This window comes from Notamacropus eugenii, chromosome 2 (assembly GCF_028372415.1).
Source record: "Notamacropus eugenii isolate mMacEug1 chromosome 2, mMacEug1.pri_v2, whole genome shotgun sequence".
NCBI lineage: Eukaryota > Metazoa > Chordata > Mammalia > Diprotodontia > Macropodidae > Notamacropus > Notamacropus eugenii.
Genome location: NC_092873.1, coordinates 412,586,447 through 412,607,045, shown reverse-complemented (window position 1 = coordinate 412,607,045; position 20,599 = coordinate 412,586,447). Strand labels below are relative to the sequence as shown.

At 37.0% G+C, this 20,599-nt stretch overlaps 1 protein-coding gene across 2 annotated transcripts in view; it reads right to left on the bottom strand.

The window, feature by feature from the left end:
* The window catches only part of TP53BP2 (tumor protein p53 binding protein 2), an 85,646-nt gene that overhangs the window by 39,582 nt on the left and 25,465 nt on the right, over window positions 1-20,599 (bottom strand). For both annotated transcript variants that reach the window (XM_072647736.1, XM_072647735.1), the window contains exon 2: window positions 1,807-1,954. In XM_072647736.1, the coding sequence (XP_072503837.1) occupies window positions 1,807-1,954 (148 nt within the window). The remainder of the gene's footprint in view (window positions 1-1,806; window positions 1,955-20,599) is intronic.

The following is a 20,599-nucleotide window of genomic DNA, read 5'->3' as shown; positions in this document are numbered from 1 at the left end:
ACTGATGATTTGTGTGGTTTTATTTTAGATCCTGCAACTTTGCTGAAATTGACTGTTTCAATTAATTTTTTAGGTGACTCTCTAAGCAACATCACAATGGCAAAAAGTGATCATTGTTCCTCTTTTTGCCTGTGCTAATTTTCTCAATTTCTTTTTCTAGTCTTCTTGCTATCAATAGCATTTCTAGCACTATACTAAATAGTAATGGTAATAATGGACATCCTGGTTTTCCCCCCATCTTATATACAGACAACATTAGACCATGGTTTTAAATAGATATTACTTATCATATTAAAGAAAGCTACATTCCTATAATCATGATTTTTATTATTTTTATTATTAATATGGTTAATTATGCTTATACTTTTCCTTATAGTGAAGTAGCCCTTCATTGCTGGTATAAAGTCAGTCTGGTCATGGTATATCATCTTTGGGATGCACTGCTGTCATTTCCTTGCTCATATTTAATTTTAAATTTTTTTATTAATATTTATTAGAGGTACTGATCTACAGTTTTCTTATCAGTTTTAGCTCTAACCAGTTTATATATCAAGATAATATTTGCATCATAGAAGTAATTTAATAGGACTCTACCAGGCAGAGAGATGAGGAGGGCAAAGAAAAGGAGAAGGAAGACAGAATGTCATACATGGGAGAAGAGCAGGGAGGCCAGTTTGGTTGGAACACAGCCTGAAATCACTGTGGGAGAATATAATACATGATAAAGAGGAATGAATTTTGAATTCAAACATTTATGTTGACATTCTGGCTCTGTCACTCACTTGAGGGATCTTCACTTCTCTAGGCTTCGGTTTACTCAGCTATAAAATGTAAGGATTAAGCAACTGCCTTCAGCTCTATAATCCATTGTCCTATGAAATAACTCTAGAAATGTAGGCTGGAAACAGACGTAAAAGACTTTAAAAACCAAATAGTATTGATACTTGATCTTAAAGGCAAGAAGAAACCATAGGAGGCTCTTGATTAGGGAAAAGATCTAAGCAGACTTGTGCTTTTAGGACAGTAATTTACCAAATCTGCCTAGATACCTTTTTTACTCAAGAACTTCCATGGGCTTCCTCTTGCCTAGTTCAATTCTATATTATCTTCTTCTCTAAGTCCCTTGCCACCTTATCCTCTGATCTCTCCCAGACAAGCCCCAGCCTTGGATCACTCCCACCATTGGCTGCTTGTGCTCCTGTTCATGTACTTATGCTAAATGAAGTTCGAAAAATAATGAAATTGTGCTGAGTTCACTACAAAATTGTGTTATATGATCTCAAGTGGGCTCTCACTGTAGTTAAGGCAAACTTTTAACACCTCCCTAATCAGTGAACAAGACTGACCACAGTTACGTGTCCAAACCTTTTCATTCTTCCTCAAACCTCCCAACTGAGCCAAATAATTAATTTAATAATAATACACACATTTTCCTTGTGTTGTTTAAAGGCATGAGAAAAGGAGGGAAAAAAACAAAAAAAGTTTCTAACAAACCCTTAGACACTGAATTTTGAAAGCTCATATTCAAAAGATCAAAATTTTACCTTAACAGAAAGTAGTATACTTTTAAAGATTTAAGACTATGCTACTTCAAAAATGTTTTGTCATATGAAACTTGAACTTTATTTGAAGGACAATTCACGTTGATGTGTCAATTGGCAAAGCCAGGACTAGAAATGACATCTCTTAACTCTACTATTCTTTCTACAAATGCTCCTGAGGATTAACACGAGTGCTTTTTAACAAAATCTTACAATAGACCCAAAGTAATAAAGAATGATGATCACAGCCATAAGATTAGATTACCTGAACCACCCCACACTTCAGCCAAATGGCAGTCACTCTCTCCAGGCTCCTTACACAGCTCTACCACATCTCTGCATGTTGTCTCTGGTGTAACTGGAACCTCCGTGAAGTGTTGTTCATTGTTGCTAAGGTACACCGTAAGAAACATCTAAAATATAAAGACAAAATAATCATGTAGCCTGAATCACAACACTGAGCATAACTCTCGAAGTGTAGGCTGGAAACAGACTGTGAAAGGCTTTAACGCTTCTATGAGAAGTATCCCTTTTTCCTTATTTAAAACTATTTATGTAAAGTACATTTTAAAAATGATTTGCGTAATCTCTGAACCAAAATGGATATAAAAATTCCGTCCCTTTTACCACCCTTGATGTCTGTTTTGTTATGCTTTGTCTCTTTCAACTTTGAAGAGCCTATTGTTCCAAACCAAGATTTCCTTTCCACAGAAATGTGCATAAATAAGGTTGCGTGCATGCTACATATACTTTTACAAGGCATCTGGGCCCTTCAAATATTTAACCAAGTAACCATTAGAACTGAAATAATCTTTGTTGCAATAAAAGTGTTAATAAGTTGATTATAAATAGAATCAATAATAGCCAAACACCCAAAAAAGTTATAGGAGATTGAAACAGGGTAACTATAAGGTGGGCAGAAAAACTATTAAGACACACTGAAATATAACACTGAATAATTGTAAAGCTCTGTGAAAAGTGGCAAGAGAAACACTAAATTCAATAACCAATAATCCCACAGAATGACTCTTCTGGAGCAAAAGCACTGGACTACAGTTCTCAAAGACATGGCTGTGAACAAGCCTTTCAAGTAGTGGCGTGATTAATTACCAAAATGTAAGGTTTCCATGTGCCTCACCTCACACTTAACAAAAAAATAATGCTATCAGCAATATCTTGGCATATATAGGACAACAGCATATTCAAGGTATTTTTACCTTGAATTCAAAGAGAACAAGTAACTTTGACAAATACAAATATAGCTTTTATCCATATGTTAAAATCCTAATAATATCTAAGCTCCCCTTAACAATTCTCCCCCTTAACAAGATAGTGTTCATATTAGACTTAAAGAAAACTTTTTTATCAAAATGATTCCTCTGATAACAATCTTGAATAAATGTATATCAAAAGAGACACAAAGTTATATGGATTTTTTTTTTTGTCTTTTGTGAATCATTCCCAAAGAAAGGGAGCAACCTGCTCACAAAAAAAGAAAAACAAGATATAGCAAAACAGTAACTATGAAAAGACAGAAATACTGGAAAAAAATGCCTATTATTTAGACTGAATACATAATGGCAAATGTTGGCATTAATCTTAGTTTGATACCCACAATGTATTTTAGAATTTCTGAAACAAATGATGCCATTTAAATTTCATTTCTGTGTTATTCATGTTCCAAATATCTTTATCAACTTAAAAAAAAAAAACAATCTCCATCAAATCTAGCTAATAGAAGTGAAATAGGGAAAAGGGAACATAATTTGAAGCACAAATTTTTACAGAATATCCTCTTACAGTAGTCATCACACTTAAAATCTAGAATTTATAGACACAGATCAAACATAAAGTAAACACTCTCCTGGGTACTTTGGAGCAATTTTTTTGTCAAATGAGCCCTTCCCACCATCAGTTGTGGCCATTCTGGTGCTCAGACTGAACCCTGTGCTGCTGTGTACAACTGCTTCTGAATTTCATATTCCGAGACTCTTCTACTGATCAATTTTTCTATTTTTTTAGCCAATGGAAAAAAATGGTTTTTTAAAATAATTACTACATTATCTGAAATCTGGTACTTCTAGGCCTCCTTTATTCATCACTTTTTTCCCCGTTATTTCCACAGATATTCTTAACCTTTTGTTCCTCTCAAGTAAACTTCTGGTAGTTTTATCAGGGATGGTAAATTAAAGTGATATTGGTAAATTTAGGTAATATTGTCATTTTTTTTTCACAAAAACACAGCCACCACGATCAATTCCTTTCCTGAGTCCATTCCCATAGATAGAGTTTAATTTTTTTTTTTTTTTGGTATCACAGACCCCCTTCAGCTATCAGTGAAATCTATGGACTCTTTAGAATGCTTTCAAATGCACAAAATACATACATAGGATTACCAAGGAAAACAATTATACTGAAATACAGGTTTTCAAAATATTTTTTAAAACAATTTCACAGATCCCAAGCTATAAATCCCTGCTGTAGAATGTCCTGTAGTTTGTAAAGTAAGTGCTATATTTCTCAATAAGTAGACTCCCAGATATGTTATATATTCTGTAGTAATTTTAAATAGAATTTCTTTTACCTTACATTCCTGCTCGGTTTTGTTATTTATAACAGAATGGTTGGTAATTTTGTGGGTTTACATCTTATTACTTTACTGAAGTTATTTTTTCTATTAAATTTTTTAGCTAAACCTCTGTGGGGAATCTCTACAAATCATTACATCATCTGTTAAAAATAGTTATTATGTTTCTTCTTTGCCTATACTTAGTCCTTCAGTTTTATTTCTTATCTAATTCCTATAGCTAGTACTCTAAAACTATATCAAATATTTTATCATTGATCTTATCAGAAATGTCTATAATGTTTCTCTATTACAGATGGTACTAATTTTTTAATTTAGATAGACAGTGTCAAGTGTCACTGTCAAGAAAGGTCCACTTATTGTCAAGTTTCCCAGGGTTTTAGCATCTATTTCTAAGGATCCATGGAGTTATGTGGACTCTTTGCTCTTTCATTCCTATATCCAAACATGGATAAGACTTTCAGGTTCTATCTCCATATCATTTCTTATGTAGAGCTCCTTTCCACTCACAGAGCCAACACTCAAAACTGAATCTCTCATCATTTCTTGCTGGAATACATAAGGACTAATTTTAATATCAATCTTAGTTTGATACCCACAATGCATTTTAGCATTTCTGAAACAAATGATGACACAAATTTCATTTCTGTGTTGTTATTCATATCCAAAATATCTTTATCAACTTTTTTTTTAAAAAAAAACAACAGCCTCTCCTTATGGTCTCCCTGAGTCCAATCTTCCCTTCACACATCTTACCAAAACGATCATCATAAGGCACAGGTTTGACCATGCCATTCCCCAGTTTAAAAACAGTCAAAGTGATTGTTATACAGTATTTTTTCCTAGAGGCAAACTCCTTAATCTAGCACTTAGATTTAGGGTCATCAATCTGGCTTCCATTTATTTTTCTGGCTTTATTCATACTCTTCATTCACAAACTGTATGTTTTAGTTATTCTAGACCACTAGCCAGTCTTTAAATTTGATACTGTACTTCCCGCTTCTGTGAACTCCCTCATCTTTACTTCTCAGAATTTTTGTCCTCCTTCAAGGCTCAGTTCAGGTGCCACCTTCTCTGTGAAACCTTCTGGAATCCTCTCAGTTGATAGTATTTAACTCTAATGGAATGCAAACTTCTCAAAGAAACAACAGCCTCATTTTTGTCTTGGTATTGCCTTGGACATAGTAGGTGCTTAATGACTGTTGAATAAATGATGTCTGAGAGTCAATCTGTACCAAGGGTTCACATATGTGATTGCTGTGGAAAGGTTTCAGGTAAGTAATACATACGCACTATACTTAAAGGATCTCAAAAAGACTGAATAGTCTGGTGAGGTTAGTAACAAAGGGTTTCCAATCAGAATAACAGAGCAGTCTTATACCTCCTAACCTGGATGACAAGTGCCTCCCTTTTGGTAGCTGCTACTGGGAATGATATATGCAAAGATTTAAGGAAAGAAATAGAGCAACTTGTAGATTACTGTACCTGAACAAATGGGTCAGTGTGTAGAAAAAAAGCATAGGGTTAGCAAGACAGGAAGATAGGCAGCATGGCAATGAGTAAAGGTCCTGAAATATTTCAGCCAGAGTTCAGATCCGCTGAACAACCATTTAGGAGGTAGAAAATGCGCATTTATTGAGTGCCTACTATGTGTCAGGCACTGTACTAGAGCTTTACAAATATTTTCTCACTTAGTCTCATTTAATCCTCACAACAATCTTAAAATACAAGTGCTATTAATATCCCAATTTTATCATTGAGAAAGCTGAGGCAGAGACAGGTTAAATGACTTGCCCAGGGTCACACAGCTAGGAAGTATCTGAAGCCAGATTTGAATTCAGGTTTTCCTGACTGAGGACACAGAGTCATATTTATTTGTCTACTATACGACCTAGCTTCTTCTGCTTCTATGGATTTACAGAAGTATATAAGACATAATCTTAATAAACTTACCATCTAGTCGAGAAGAAAAGAAAACCACACATGAAACAATACATAAAATACAGATTACATATAACACAGGAATTCACAGACGCAGATCTAGCAAAACAAAGCTACTATCAATTCTTGTGTAGGCAGAGTTAAACGTGGGGAAGACCACGGTCTACTGAGAGCACTGCTATCCAATCACCAAGATTCCTAACCTATGAGTCATATTTGACTCTTCCTCTCTTTCATCTCTCATACCCAATCCTTTACTGCCAAATCTGATTAATTCAAGCTTCTCAAAATTTTTTATATCTAAACTCGCCCCCTCCACTCACACAACCATCACCTTATTTCTAAAACATAGGCCTAATAGCTCCAATGATGTCAGTCCCCTGGCTCAATAACGTCCAGCAGCTTCCTTTCAGCTCTCAGACAAAATACCAACTTCTCTGTTCAACATGTAAAGCCCTTCACACACTGGCTCAAACCTATATTTTCCAGCTGATTATACACTACTGTCCTTCGCACTTACTGCCAGCTATTACTCATATGTGACATTCAATCTCTCACCTTTACACTTTGCCCAGGCTCTCCTTCCAAGTCCTGAATACTCTCCCTCCTCACCTCTGCCCCCTTGAAATTCCCATGCCTCTTCAAAGTTCAGCTCAATTACGACCTATTTCAAGAGGCACAGACATAGATGACAGAAAGAGAGCTAGAAATCTGTAATGTGTATGCATACATGCAATATATGTATGTATATGTTAATACATCCACATACAAACATATACACATCCACATTTATGTGTTGTGTATCCTATATTTACTTCTCTATGAACATGTTGCAATACCTCAGTGGAATGTATGGAATGTAAGTTCCTTGAAGACAGGGATCACCTCATTTTTGTATTTGTACACCACTCCCCAGTGCCTAGAACATATAGGTGTTTAATAAATATCTGTTGATTAAGAGGTTAGTTTTATAGCCAAATCAGTTACGTGAATATAAATGGTGATTCACAAGCCAAGGACAAACTCTTCAATGGAATGAAGGCAGAGGAAGGAAGCTTAGAATTCAGTCTTAAAAGGTATCCATAGACTAGGTAAAACTCAATATAGTCATTCCAGCAAAAACAAAAACAAAAACCAAAGTAAAAATGGCCAACTAAATAGCAAGGCCAGGAAGAAACAAGACAGAAACCAAGGGGAAAGTGTTCCGTGCATGAAAAGATAAAAACTAACCTAGAGTTAGAATTAAAAATTCTTGTTGACTTTACAATTCTGATTCCATCTTTTAACAGCCCAGCTTAAAGCATTTTTCAAACCTCAATTGGTTTTCACCCAATGTAAAAGCGGCAAAAATGCTAACGAGGAAAATGACACAGTATGATTGAACGACTTACCCCAATAATATCAGTTTAGTACTTGCCCCAATTCTTCTTCCTAAGTCCCAATTCTAATTCCCAAATTATACTATGCTGCATTCCTCATTGGACTTCAAAACAAATGTGCAGTCAATTTAAAATAGATGGACCAGATTCTGTACCTAAGTAATCAGAAATCCTCCCTCAACTCTTAAATTACTCACAGAATAGAAAAGTATGTGGTATCCCGGGAAGACTAGACATTCCATCCAGCCTTTGAGCTACCAAAGGTCCAAAATGAGGACACTATGAACAAATGTTGGGAACACAAGGAGAGTGCAGTCTTAGGGGCCTTAGAAGGTCAAAAGATCTATGACTTCAATCAGAACTTGAATGCTTATATACTAGCTTTGTGATCTTAGGAAAATCATACCTCTCTGTTACAGTTTCACTGTTTATAAAATGGAAATAATAATACTAGTATTACTTTTACCTCACTATATTACTGTTGGAAACCTTAAAAGCCCCACAGAATGTGAACTATTATTACTAGGGTGGAGATAGAGGAGATGAATGAACATTTTACCCATAAAAATGTTTTCAGAAATATAATTATTAAGAATATTGCAAGGGTAGTATGTGAAATACAAGCATATTTGTAAGTATTCATTTCAAATATAGACTACATAAGGTACAGTATTTAAAGAATGTTTATACTAAAATGGAGCAAAAGAGCAGAAAAGCTAAACTTTAATACCTTCATTGAAAAATACATTTTTTTTTTGGAGAAGGGAAGGCAAGGCAATTGGGGTTAAGTGACTTGCCCAAGGTCACACAGCTAGTAAGTGTGTCATGTGTCTGAGGCCACATTTGAACTCAGGTCCTCCTGACTCAAGAGCCAGTACTCTACTCACTGTGCCACCCAGCTGTCTCATAAATACATTTTTAAGACAAAAAAATTGCAAACTTGTAAATAGCTAGTGGCAATGCTAAAAATTTGCTTCAGCTCTGCACAAGAAGTTATTAAAAGTTTCTTTATACTTTTAAACCAACCAACTTCATGAGGAAGCAGAACTAAACTGAATAGGGGGGCTATTTATGATAGGGTGAGGGTTTTTTGGTCCTAAGTCTGGTATCATTTTCTTGTTCGCTTTCTGCCTGTTGTACATATTGGTGATGTAATTGGCTCAGTTCTACAGATGAAAATCTAAGTAGATCACATAATTATAAATCAAGGATTCTGAGAATTTATCTTGAAAATCTCCTTATCTCACATTTTCTGTTTCTGTCAAAGCCTAATTCCTTGCATTCACTAAGTAGGTCTTGATTCAGAATAGCAAGGTCATTTTCCTCTCCTTACCTTTGTCATATAATTATTTGATTTTATTTGCTTTTTGTATTTCAATATTTTGAACCATATATCATCACTGTGAAAATATTTGTATGAAAGAGCTGGATTTTTTTGTAGTGGTTAGCAGTTTAATACCATAGAAAATGCCTTGTGTGTTCCCAAATATGAGCCAACCCATTTCTTTTAACTACTCAATGCAAGGCCCAGCTCACTGTCTTATATATAGCACGTGTCCAATGTATATGTCGATTAATGAACTCTCTCTTTGATAGATGGATGGATACTATGTTTATATAGACTCATATTCATGTATATATGTTGATGGACTCACCTTCCTTCTTCCACTCCTCTACCTTTCTTAATATCCTTATTTTTTCTATTTTAGAAAAGTTGATCTTTCTTGCTAAAGCTAACCCTCTTCTGTCTCTTTTAAGACTGGTCTCATTAATGTTTATCATCCTCCTTACCTTTTTGTCGTACCCTTCCCCATGCTTCTTCAATTTCTGTTGGCTTTGAGCTCCTTTAGCCTAAAAACTTTAGGTTTGTCCTAGCCTTAAAAACAAAACACTTTCCCACACTGTAAGGTTATTCCTTTGATCCTGCCTTGTCTTCAAGATATCATTTAATCTTTCTCCTTCTCTTCTTTGCCAGATTTTTAAAGCACTCTCTGTGTCTTGCCTCTGATTCTTTATCATTCAGCACCCCTTTTAATTTGAATTCTTGTCTCACAATTCTTCCGAACCAGTTCTCTCCAATGACAGATTATTACTAAATCTAATGGCCTTTCCATTATTTGACTTCATTATGGGACAGAACCCCTTTTTTCTTGATGCCCTCTATGACGCTATTCTCATGGTTCTCTTTCTATTCATCTGACACCCCTTTCATTCCTCCATTGCTGGCTCCTCAGCTTCCTTAAATATGGGTAAACCTCACTGGGTTTGCTGGCTACATTTCTTGCTCAAAGATCAAGCCTTAAACCCAATTCACTCTGGAGCTCATAGACTGGACAACAATTCCTCACTCATTTAGAACAGAGAGAATGTAATTACTAAATAGTAATTGTTTCTTTTTTACCCAGGAACCTTAAGGGTCTTCCCCTCCCAGATTCAATTTTTTTTTTTATTAAAGGGGCCATCCCTTGAGTAACTACTTAAAGAACCCTTTTCACTGAATGGGTGTATCTCACTCAAAGTGAAAATGTGATAAGATCTTAGCCTGAAAGGGCCAGGGTCTCCCACTGCATTCTGGGCCATCTCCAGTCATCCTGATGAATATTCTGGTCACTGGACCCAGATGGCTCAGGAGGAGAAAGTGAGGCTGCTGACCTTGCACAGCCCTCCCTCACTCAAATCAAAGTCAACTGCCAGTCATGTCATCATCTTGATGTCATGGTCCTCTTTGAGAACAAAAGACAAACACAACAACAACACTTTCAAACACTATGGATGCTCAAAACACCACCATTTTGAAAAGGTACCCCAAAATTCAACTATTTCTCAAAATTAAGTCAGAAGTTTTCAAACTGCAGGTTCTCCACATAATCAGCTATACTATAGTTACAGCCTTAGCTTCCAACTAAAGAGAAAGCACTTGAACTTGTTACATAAAACATAAATCAGTAATTAAAATCCCTTAACCATATAACCATATAACGTAGGAGCTGCTGCAGCAAAGAAACACAGCATACGTAAAAGGCTTAGATAGGCAACTTACATTCAAGGATTAACTGGCTAAAAAGAAATTAATTTCACTTTTTCATCCCATATTTAGTTCTTTGCTATAAAAATCATAAAACTTAAGATAAAATATTTAATAAGTTACCTAAAAAGTACATCAAGTATACAGTGTTTCCCTCTCAAGTACTAAACATTCAAGTTTAAATGTACTGGCACTTATCCATAAAGGACTAAAAGGAAATGATGCAACATTCATGTAGTTAAATAGGAAGTCCTCTATTTGAAACTACAATAATCTTAACTATTATCAACGGTAGCTCATTTCCTTTTGGTGGGACAATTTTTTTTTAAATCCACCCAAACTTTCCTCCTAGTTAATAGTAATAGACAAAAGATAAGTACAAAGAAATTTCCTTAGAGGTAATTTTTTCCCCAAAAAAATGCAGGGCACAAAGTACATACAGTTCTGTTAAAACCTGAAGTTTTCTTACCTGTTTGAAGACTAAGATTCTACTACAATGTAAATTAAAAGATCACTAAAGGAAAGCCAAATTCTGAGTAACTGAAAAACCATTAATGGTTCAGGAGAACAGATAGTGAAACAGACCTCTCTCCTGGGAACAGGTTAGTGGAAGAAAGTCTAATGTTGAATACAATGTCAGACACAGTAACTCTATCAGGTGTTTCTGTTTAACTTTTTTTTCTCTTTGTGACAAGGGAGGTTTCAGTTCAGAAGAAAGACACAGATACGTGTCCAAACAATTTTGATGAATGGAGGATACATATCCTGAAATCACCATGATAAAAAAAAATAAGATATAAAACATTTTTCTTAAAGGAAGGGTTCCAAAATTCTAAGCAATGGCAACAGCAATGGAAAAAACACTGCCTCCCCACCCCAAGTGACTACTGTGAAGGCCAACAGTCATTTGGATGTACAGGTTCTGGTATGTTTATTTAATAAGTAGTCACACTTACATGCAATAATAAATGATTAAAGACCAAAGTGGGGAAGGGGGTGCGAAAGACTGGGTTTCTGGTAGTTTGGGTAATTATATGATACTAAAATATCAACATAAGATCCTATTCTTTTGTCCAGTTGCCTAAAGGTAACAGATGTCCTTTGGTCTGCAATTATTATGTGCCAGGCTTACCCTGGTCTTTTAGAAGCTGATGTCTTAGCTAAAATATACCACTGATTTCTGACTGCTAAATGCCATTTTCTTTCAGCTGCTACTAAGTAATAATAGCTTACATTTAAATAGTGCAAAAAGTACTGTTCTGATGACTGAGATAAGCAGTATATCTCTTTTTACAGATGAAGAAACAGAAACTATTGATAGAATAAATGCCTTGCCTACTGGCCACAACTAGTAAGTATCTGAGGTGAGATCTGAACATAGGCTCACGTGATTGAAAGATTCTAGGTGGCTTAGTGGAAACAGCACTGGGCCTACCGTCAGGAAAACGAGTTCAAATTCAGCTTTAGACACTTACTAGCTGTGTGACCCTGGGCAAGTCACTTTATCTCTTAACCACTGTCTACCCCCAGTTTCTTCAACTGTAAAATGACAATAATAGCACCTACTTCCCAAGGTGGTTGTGACAATAAAATGAGATCATATTCATAAAGCATGTAGTAGGCACTTAATAAATGCTCATTTCCTTCCTTCCTGACTTCAAGACTTACATAATCTTCTAAGACAACTTCACATCCATAAAATAACGCGGCTAAGCTAATTTTGTCTGATAGAAACCAGACAACATAACAACACTTCTTTAGTCTACCCTGATAGAATTGGTTGCTCATGTTTTAAATGTCTGCCCTCAACAGAAGGCATCATTTTAATAGTGCTGTAGACTGGCTGTGTTCCAGAGCTATGCTAAGTTTATAATTCATAAATTACATTAAGAAAATCCTTCACCATATCATAAATGCCATCCGTGACAGATCTAAGTCTAGTTTGTAGGGACGTTGGACACTGTGACATTATGTACTTCGCTGCCACTTAATTCACTCCTAACACATTGTAAATAATTATTACTATTCTGCTATTTTCCTTTTGATGCTGCCAATCACTAGACTTATTAACAGAGCCCTCAGGCAAGTCCAATACCATTACTGACCCCTGGCTTTATACTTAGGATGAGATCGTACAGTAGCACAGATCTAGAGCTAGAAAGGATCTTAGAGTTACATACGCAAGATGTCACTTGTGTAGTCAACTCACTTCACAGAGGCTGAGTAACTTGTCCACAGTCACACAAATAGTAAGAATGCAGTGAAGTAAGAGAACAGAACAAGTGTGGTATTGATACTTAGAACATATAAAAAAGAGAATGAAAAACTAGTAATGAACGTAGTCTAAGTATGCCTGTTACTTGGCATGAATTAGAATGCAGATCTGGTATTGCACTGAGAGGATGATTTTAGGTACTCAGCACTTATTTCCATTCTCTCCCTATCTATCAGTTCTATCCTTCATGCCTATGAACATTCTCATGTTTCCTCATCCTCAAAAAAAAAAAAAAACAACTCTCACTTGATCTTTACATTCTCCTCCCTTTGCGGCTAAATTCCTTCCTAGCTACTTTCTTTTCTCTCATTCTTCTTAATCCCTTACCACACAACTTCTGACCTTATCATTCCACTAAAACTGCCCTCTCTAAAGTTACCAATGACTTCTAAACTGCCAAATCCAATGACCTTCAACATCTCAAACTGGATCCCATAAGCATCTCAAACTCAAACAGAACTCGGTATTTTCCCTCCCCAAAAGCCCATATTACTGTCAAGGGTACCACCACAAACCCAGGCTTGAAACCTCGGTGTCATCCTTGATTCTTCACTTGCATTCACCTCATATGTACCATTTGTTGCCAAATCTAGTCATTTCTGTCCTTTCGATATCTCTTGTGTGTTCCTGTGCATATGTCTCCTTTCCATTCACACCACCACAAACCTATTTCATAATCTCTTACTATAGCTTCCTTAATTGGTCTCCTGGCTTAAGTTATCTCTACTCCAACTGATCCTCAAATTTCAATTAAAGATTCAGCCTATGTTACTTCGCTACTCAGCAAAGTCAGTGGCTCCCTACTATCTTAAGGATCAAATATGAAGTCCTTAAGGATCAAATATGAAGTCCTTTTTGGGGGCATTTAAAGCCCCTCACAAGCTGACTCCTTCCAATCCTCCTCCATTACATTCCCCCTCCAAGCACTCTACAATCCAGCTTCATCAGCCTACATGCTGTTCTTTGCACACTACATTTCACTCAAGGTCATCCCACTTACTGTCCCTGCGGCTGGGAATGCTCTGCCCCCCTCACCTCTACCACTTAGCTTCTCTAGTTTCTTTCAAGTCTCAGCTCAAATCTTACCTTCTATAGGAGATTTTTCCTTTCCCATCTATCCGCAGGGCTCCCCTCTGACTTGTCTCTGAGACAAGATAGATACAATCTATCTATTTTGTATCTACCTTTTATGTACATTTTTGTTTCCTCCCTCCTCCAAGAGAAGTGTATTCCTTTAGAAGAATTTTGCTTATTTTTCTTTTCTTTGTCTCCCTGAAGATTAGGGCACAGCCTGGCAACTAGTAATCACATAATAAATGCTTGTTGGCAGATTTTTCTATCTATCTAGTTGTCCTTCTGGCACATGAACTAGGGTGGTCCTCTTAAGATGGAGGTCTTCTGTCCCTAGAAGTTATACTTCTAGCCTGAGGAAAGTGCTAAGAGCGGACCTGCACAAGCTGGTAGTAGGTACCGGCCAAAACTGAAATAGGCTAACCTTAGGCCATAGATAGGTTTTTAGCAGCTTACTTTCCAAGTAAAGGTAAAATTAATGATTAAACTATTTTGCAAATAAAACATTTTTTAAAAGGAAATTTCATTTAATTATCCTTATTATTTAAGATTTTTATTTATCATGAAATTACTCTTCTCAGACTGGAGACAGACTGATGTTGGTTATCATGGGTCACATGACAAACAGGAGAGAGTACACAGTGGCAACCCACCTGCTAAGTAACATGACAGGCACAAGAATAACCGGTGGAAGACGGTTTAAGCAAGGCACGAACAAAGCATTCAAATATATTTCCTTTCATTTACATCCTCTACATTTTTCACAGGCTACAGGCCTTTGGTGGACAGCAAGTAGCCCGTAGGCTGCGTGTTGTGCAGGCCTAAGAGCATCACCTAAGCTCTTTCTGCCTTGCTGGAGGCACTCTGGCACAATGGAGAAGAGTGCTGAACTTTCAGTTCAAAACCAGGTTCGTATCCCACCTCAGATATTCAGTAGCTATATGACCCAGGGTCATACATGTAACCTGTCTGGGCTTCAATTTACTCATTTGCAAAATGAGAGAATTGGACTCCATGACCTTGAAGGTCTCTTCTAGCTCTGAATCTATTATCTAATGATCGCACTGTCTGCTGGAGGGTGGGGTGGTATTTTAACCTCACATTCTTTTAAATTGATTCTTTAATCTCTTATTAAGTAAAAACCCACAGTGTCTTACAGAATTTTAAACATCAAAGCTGAGCTGCTGGACTAGCCTAATTTAGATCTGGCCCACAGTATCACAGATTTAGAGCTAAAAGGGACCTTAGAGGTCATCAAATTCAATTCCTCATTGAACAAACAGATGAGCTGATGTAGCAATAGAGTTGGGCCTGCAGCCAGGACCACTTGAGTTCAAATCTTGCCTCAGGTGCATATTTGTAGTGTGACCCTAGGCAAATCACTTAATCTGTCTCAATTTCCTCATCAGCAAAATGGGGGGAGGAGGAAGGGAATAATAGCACCTACGTTCCAAGTTTGAGATAACAATAGTAAAGAGCACAGCACAGGCCATATAGTAAGGCTGTAGAAACCAATCTACCATTATCATCAGTGCCTCAGGTCACATAGCTAGCAAGTATCTTAGATAGGATTCAAAGCCAGGTCTTCCTAAATCACGCAGTCCATCCAGCACACAGCGCTAGGAGCCCTGCTGTCTTTTGCCCTCACAAAGTATTTCATTAAAAAAAAAAAAGTTTTAATATTGATAGAAGGAAATCAGTTGCTCACTGACAAGTGTAGAGCTTTGAAGAAAGAAACCTCACCTCCATCCACCTCCTGGCTTCTGACTTCTTTCAAATCTCAACCAATATTATACCTTATAAAAGGAGTCTTTCCCAGTTTTCCTTAGTGTTAGTGCCCTCCTTCTGAAATAATCTACAACCTATCCTGTGTATATCTTATTTGTACGTAGGTGTTTGCTTGGACGGCAAACTCCTTGAGCACAGACTGGGTTTGCCTTTCTTCGAATCTCCAGTGCTTAGCACAATTCCTGGCACATAGGAGGCCCTTAGTCTGTTGAGACTATTTTCTCTTGTGTTTTGTTTTGGTTTTTCTCATGGTTTCTCCCATTCATTTTAATTCTTCCATGCAACATGACTAAGGTGAAAATGTACTTAGTAAGAATGTATGTGTAAGACCCATATAAGATTGCACGACGTCTCAGAGAGGGAGGAGAATGGAAGCGGAGAAGGAGTGGTGAGGGAGGGGGAGAAAATCTTAGATTTATCGAAGTGATTGTAGAAAACTGAAGGGAGAAGGGAATAAGCAGTTTTATGGTACCTACTACGTGCCAGCTGAGGAAACTCAGGCTGACAGGTTAAATGACTTGCCCAGGGTCACACAACTAGTCTTTCAGGCTAGATTTGAACTCAAGTCTTTATGAGTCTAAGTTTGAAATCTGACTCTGTCCACTCTGTCACCCAGCTGCAAAGGCCCCTCCACAACAGAAGTTCAGCTAGCCTCCTTTTCTATGCTGTCTTTCATCAAACTATGTGTCTGCTTTTGCTAAACAGGGAAATGTTGATTCTGTATAAGACATTTCTATGCTACCACCAGTGGCTCTAATTTTAATGTGATCACTGCAGTTATTTTCCACCATATTGATGGTTTATAAATTAGTTATTTTCTAAAGTGATTCAACAATCACTTATAGAAATTCATCATACAGCAATCTTCTGGATAGTGTTTTAATAACTACTCTTCAACACAAAGTCACAAATAGAATTACCAGCTCTAACTACAATTTCCATGTGTAGAGTTCACAGTACTTAGTTTTTCTGGAAAGGTGTAATTTCAGCATAATCAAAGTATTTTTCAACATGCCTAACTACACATCACAACGTTTATCTAAATATTACTGCTCTTAAAAATCATTACATTCCCTCTTCAGATTTATAGGTATGTGCATTATAATTAAAGGTTAAATACCACTTATTATAAATATTATTTTTCAACAACATATAATTTGACCGCATTAAATGACTTTAATATGACAACCTACAATTGTTTTTATTTTAAATTAGGAACACATTAGCAACACAGTAGTCTCCTAATCTTCGTCTTTTCACTTGCTCTACACTAAGGAAAAGAGAAAGATTAAGAAAACAAAGGACAACAGATACAAACATACATACATATATCCATACCTATATATACATATGCATATATATGATAAAACTGGTAACATCAACCTCTTAAACTAAAGTGAAAATAACTAGGTACATACATACACATATACACACACACACTTTCTTTTGCCATACTCAATTTATCAATTAAATGTTCTAAAAGTCTACAACTACCTAGAATAAATAAAAAATAAATTTAAAAAACTACTTCCATGTTAAAACAAAAATGAATTGCATTTCATGAAGATGTTGAGAAATTTTGTTTAAACAGTATCATTAAAGTTCTTCAGAATAAGGCCTTTACGTTTAATCACAAACAAAATAACTGCTATCATACTGTATGTCTTCTCAATATGCAGGGAAGGGAGAAAATGATATTCTAAAATTTTTTAAAACAAATGTTAAAAAATAAATTTTAAAATTGCAAAGAGTAGTAAAATTAATCTAAAGAGAAAGAATTCACAGAAGATTATTAAATTTTGACCATGTATGAGCTTATAAGTGCATGGAACAGAGTAGCTAAAGTGGGAATGAGATGAAAAGAGCAAAAACAAAAGAACTTTCAAAATAACGGAAGCAGAACTTGATAACAAATTGGATTTGGGGGATGAAGGGATGAAAGCATGGTGATGCCATTAAAATGGAATGGCTGGAAACTAATTTTGGAAAGGATGGGCATTTTCAGTTTTGGATACAGTGAGTTAAGGTAACGTAGCATCCAAGCAGAGATGGTCTTGTAGTAGATGTAAACACAGAATTAAACTGAATCAGAGAAATTACAATTTATGCTACTCTATTGTGCTTAGTCTACATATTATGACTAAGAAGAGGGAAATAATACGGTAAAGTCTAGAAATAGTCTAGATCAATGGTGTGAAAATCAAATAAAAACAGGGGGCCACTGAACCTCACATAAGGATCCCTAAAGGTCACATACTGACTTAGAAAACTTAGAAAAATATCAACATTATCTATATTTTATTTGATTTTTGTTTAAATATTTTCCAATTATATTTTAATCTGGTTCCTGCAAATTCTGGATTGCTAAGGAGCCTTGTATTTCACACCTCTGGTCTAGAGTATTGCAATAAATCCGTAAGTATATTTGTGAAGGATTCTCTCTTGGTACAGATGACAACTGAGCCAAACTTCATCCTGTGCAATTCTTGTCCACGTCTTTTTAAACCACATAGATCAATACTTTCCAATGAGAAACACAATGAGAAACATCCTATAATTCTTATAATACTTCATGGATACCAAAGGAATAGTAGGTCTATTCACCTATTACTCCTTTCTAATGACACATGAAGGGCAGCTATGAGGCACAGTGGATAGAGTGCCAGGTCTGGAGTCAGGAAGACTGAGCAACAACAATTCCACTATACCACACTTACATGTTGCTGTCACTTCTTTAATTCAAATCATAAATGGCAACCTGCTGTAACCTTATTATTATACCTACTAAGATGTCTTTTCATTTGGGGGGAGTGGGCTGGTTGACCAACAACTTTAATTCTATGACAACAGCACAAATACAAAAAGAATCAATAAAACTTCTTTTAACTTCCAAGACATGTTTTTCTATAGAGATTTGTTGTTGTTCAGTAGCTTCAGTCATGTCTGACCTCCCATGATCCCAGTTGGGGTTTTCTTGGCAGATACTAGACAGGTTTGCCATTTCCTTCTCCAGATCATTTTATAGGTGAGGAAACTTAAGGCAAACAGGATTAAGTGACCTGCCCCAGGGTCTGCGTGTCTGGGGCCAGATTTAAACTCAGATCTTCCCGATTCCAGGAGCAGTGCTCTGTCCACTATGCCACCAAGTTGTCCTTGTTATAGAGAACCCATCTGCAAAAGCCTGCCTGATTTCCTTTTCATAATTTCAACACAGGTACCCTTAATGTATACATAATATATTGCTTTCAAAGATTTTATAGAGATATGAAAGAAGGCATACTGTTGTGATAGCAAAGAATTAGAAACAAAATAAATACCCACAAACTATTATTATATGACAAGAAACAATGTGACAAATACAGAAAAGGGTTAGAAGCCTTATACAAACTGATAGAGAATAGAGTGGAACCAGAAATAGTTCAAATACAACTACAACAATGTGAATGTAAGAAGAAAATGCTTCCCCCAAATCTCCCCCCCAAAAAAAAATTAAGCATGCCTGATTGCTAAGAAATTTACAACAGGGGGCGGAGCCAAGATGGCGGAGTAGGAAGACGCACATACACATAGCTCCAAACCCACAACCCATAGAACATCTGTAAACAGCAACTCACTGCGAATTCTGCAGCACCAGAGGCCACAGAACATTGGAGTGAAGGAGATTTCTGCTCCAGAGGGACCCGCAAACCTCTCGCAAAAGGTCCTTTGCGGTGCGGACTGGGCGCCAAGCACAGCCCTGCCGGGGCCGCAGCACCGAGAGGAGCAGATCCGAGCAGGCTTCAGGGACGGGATCTCCAGCGGCCACGCGGGTCCCTCCACCCACAGGTGACAAGGGTCGGTGAGAGGTCTCTTTGGCAGGTCGAGAGGGGAGTGGGGTGCCCCCATAACTCAGGCCTCCTCGGGAGGCAACAGCAGAGGCGGGAGCAGACCAGGGCTCCCCAAGCAGGCAGGAGCCCAGATCCATTGTTGAAGGTCTCTGCATAAACCCCCTGAGGGAATTGAGCCCCTGAGGCGGCCCTGCCCTGACTTGAGCACCTGAACTTAATCTCACACTGAATAGCAGCCCTGCCCCTGCCAAAAGCCCTGAGGCTGGGAAGCAGCATTTGAATCTCAGACCCCAAGAGCTGGCTGGGAGGATCAGGAGGCGAGGTGGGTGTGAGGAGAATATTCAGAAGTCAAGTCACCGGCTGGGAAAATACCCAGAAAAGGGAAAAGAAATAAGACTATAGAAGGTTACTTTCTTGGTGAACAGGCATTTCCTCCCTTCCTTTCTGATGAGGAAGAACAAGGCTTACCATCAGGGAAAGACACAGAAGTCAAGGCTTCTATATCCCAGCCCACCCAATGGGCTCAGGCCATGGAAGAGCTCAAAAAAAATCTTGAAAATCAAGTTAGAGAAGTGGAGGAAAAGCTGGGAAGAGAAATGAGAGACATGCAGTCAAAGCATGAACAGCAGGTCAGCACCCTGCTAAAGGAGACCCAAAAAAATGCTGAAGAAAATAACACCTTGAAAAATAGGCTAACTCAATTGGCAAAAGAGGTTCAAAAAGCCAATGAGGAGAAGAATGCTTTCAAAAGCAGAATTAGCCAAATGGAAAAGGAGATTCAAAAGCTCACTTAAGAAAATAGTTCTTTCAAAATTAGAATGGAACAGATGGAGGCTAATGACTTTATGAGAAACCAAGAAATCACAAAACAAAACCAAAAGAATGAAAAAATGGAAGATAATGTGAAATATCTCATTGGAAAAACAACTGACCTGGAAAATAGATCCAGGAGAGACAATTTAAAAATTATGGGACTACCTGAAAGCCATGATCAAAAAAAGAGCCTAGACATCATCTTTCATGAAATTATCAAGGAAAACTGCCCTGAGATTCTAGAACCAGAGGGCAAAATAAATATTCAAGGAATCCACAGAACACCGCCTGAAAGAGATCCAAAAAGAGAAATTCCTAGGAACATTGTGGCCAAATTCCAGAGTTCCCAAGT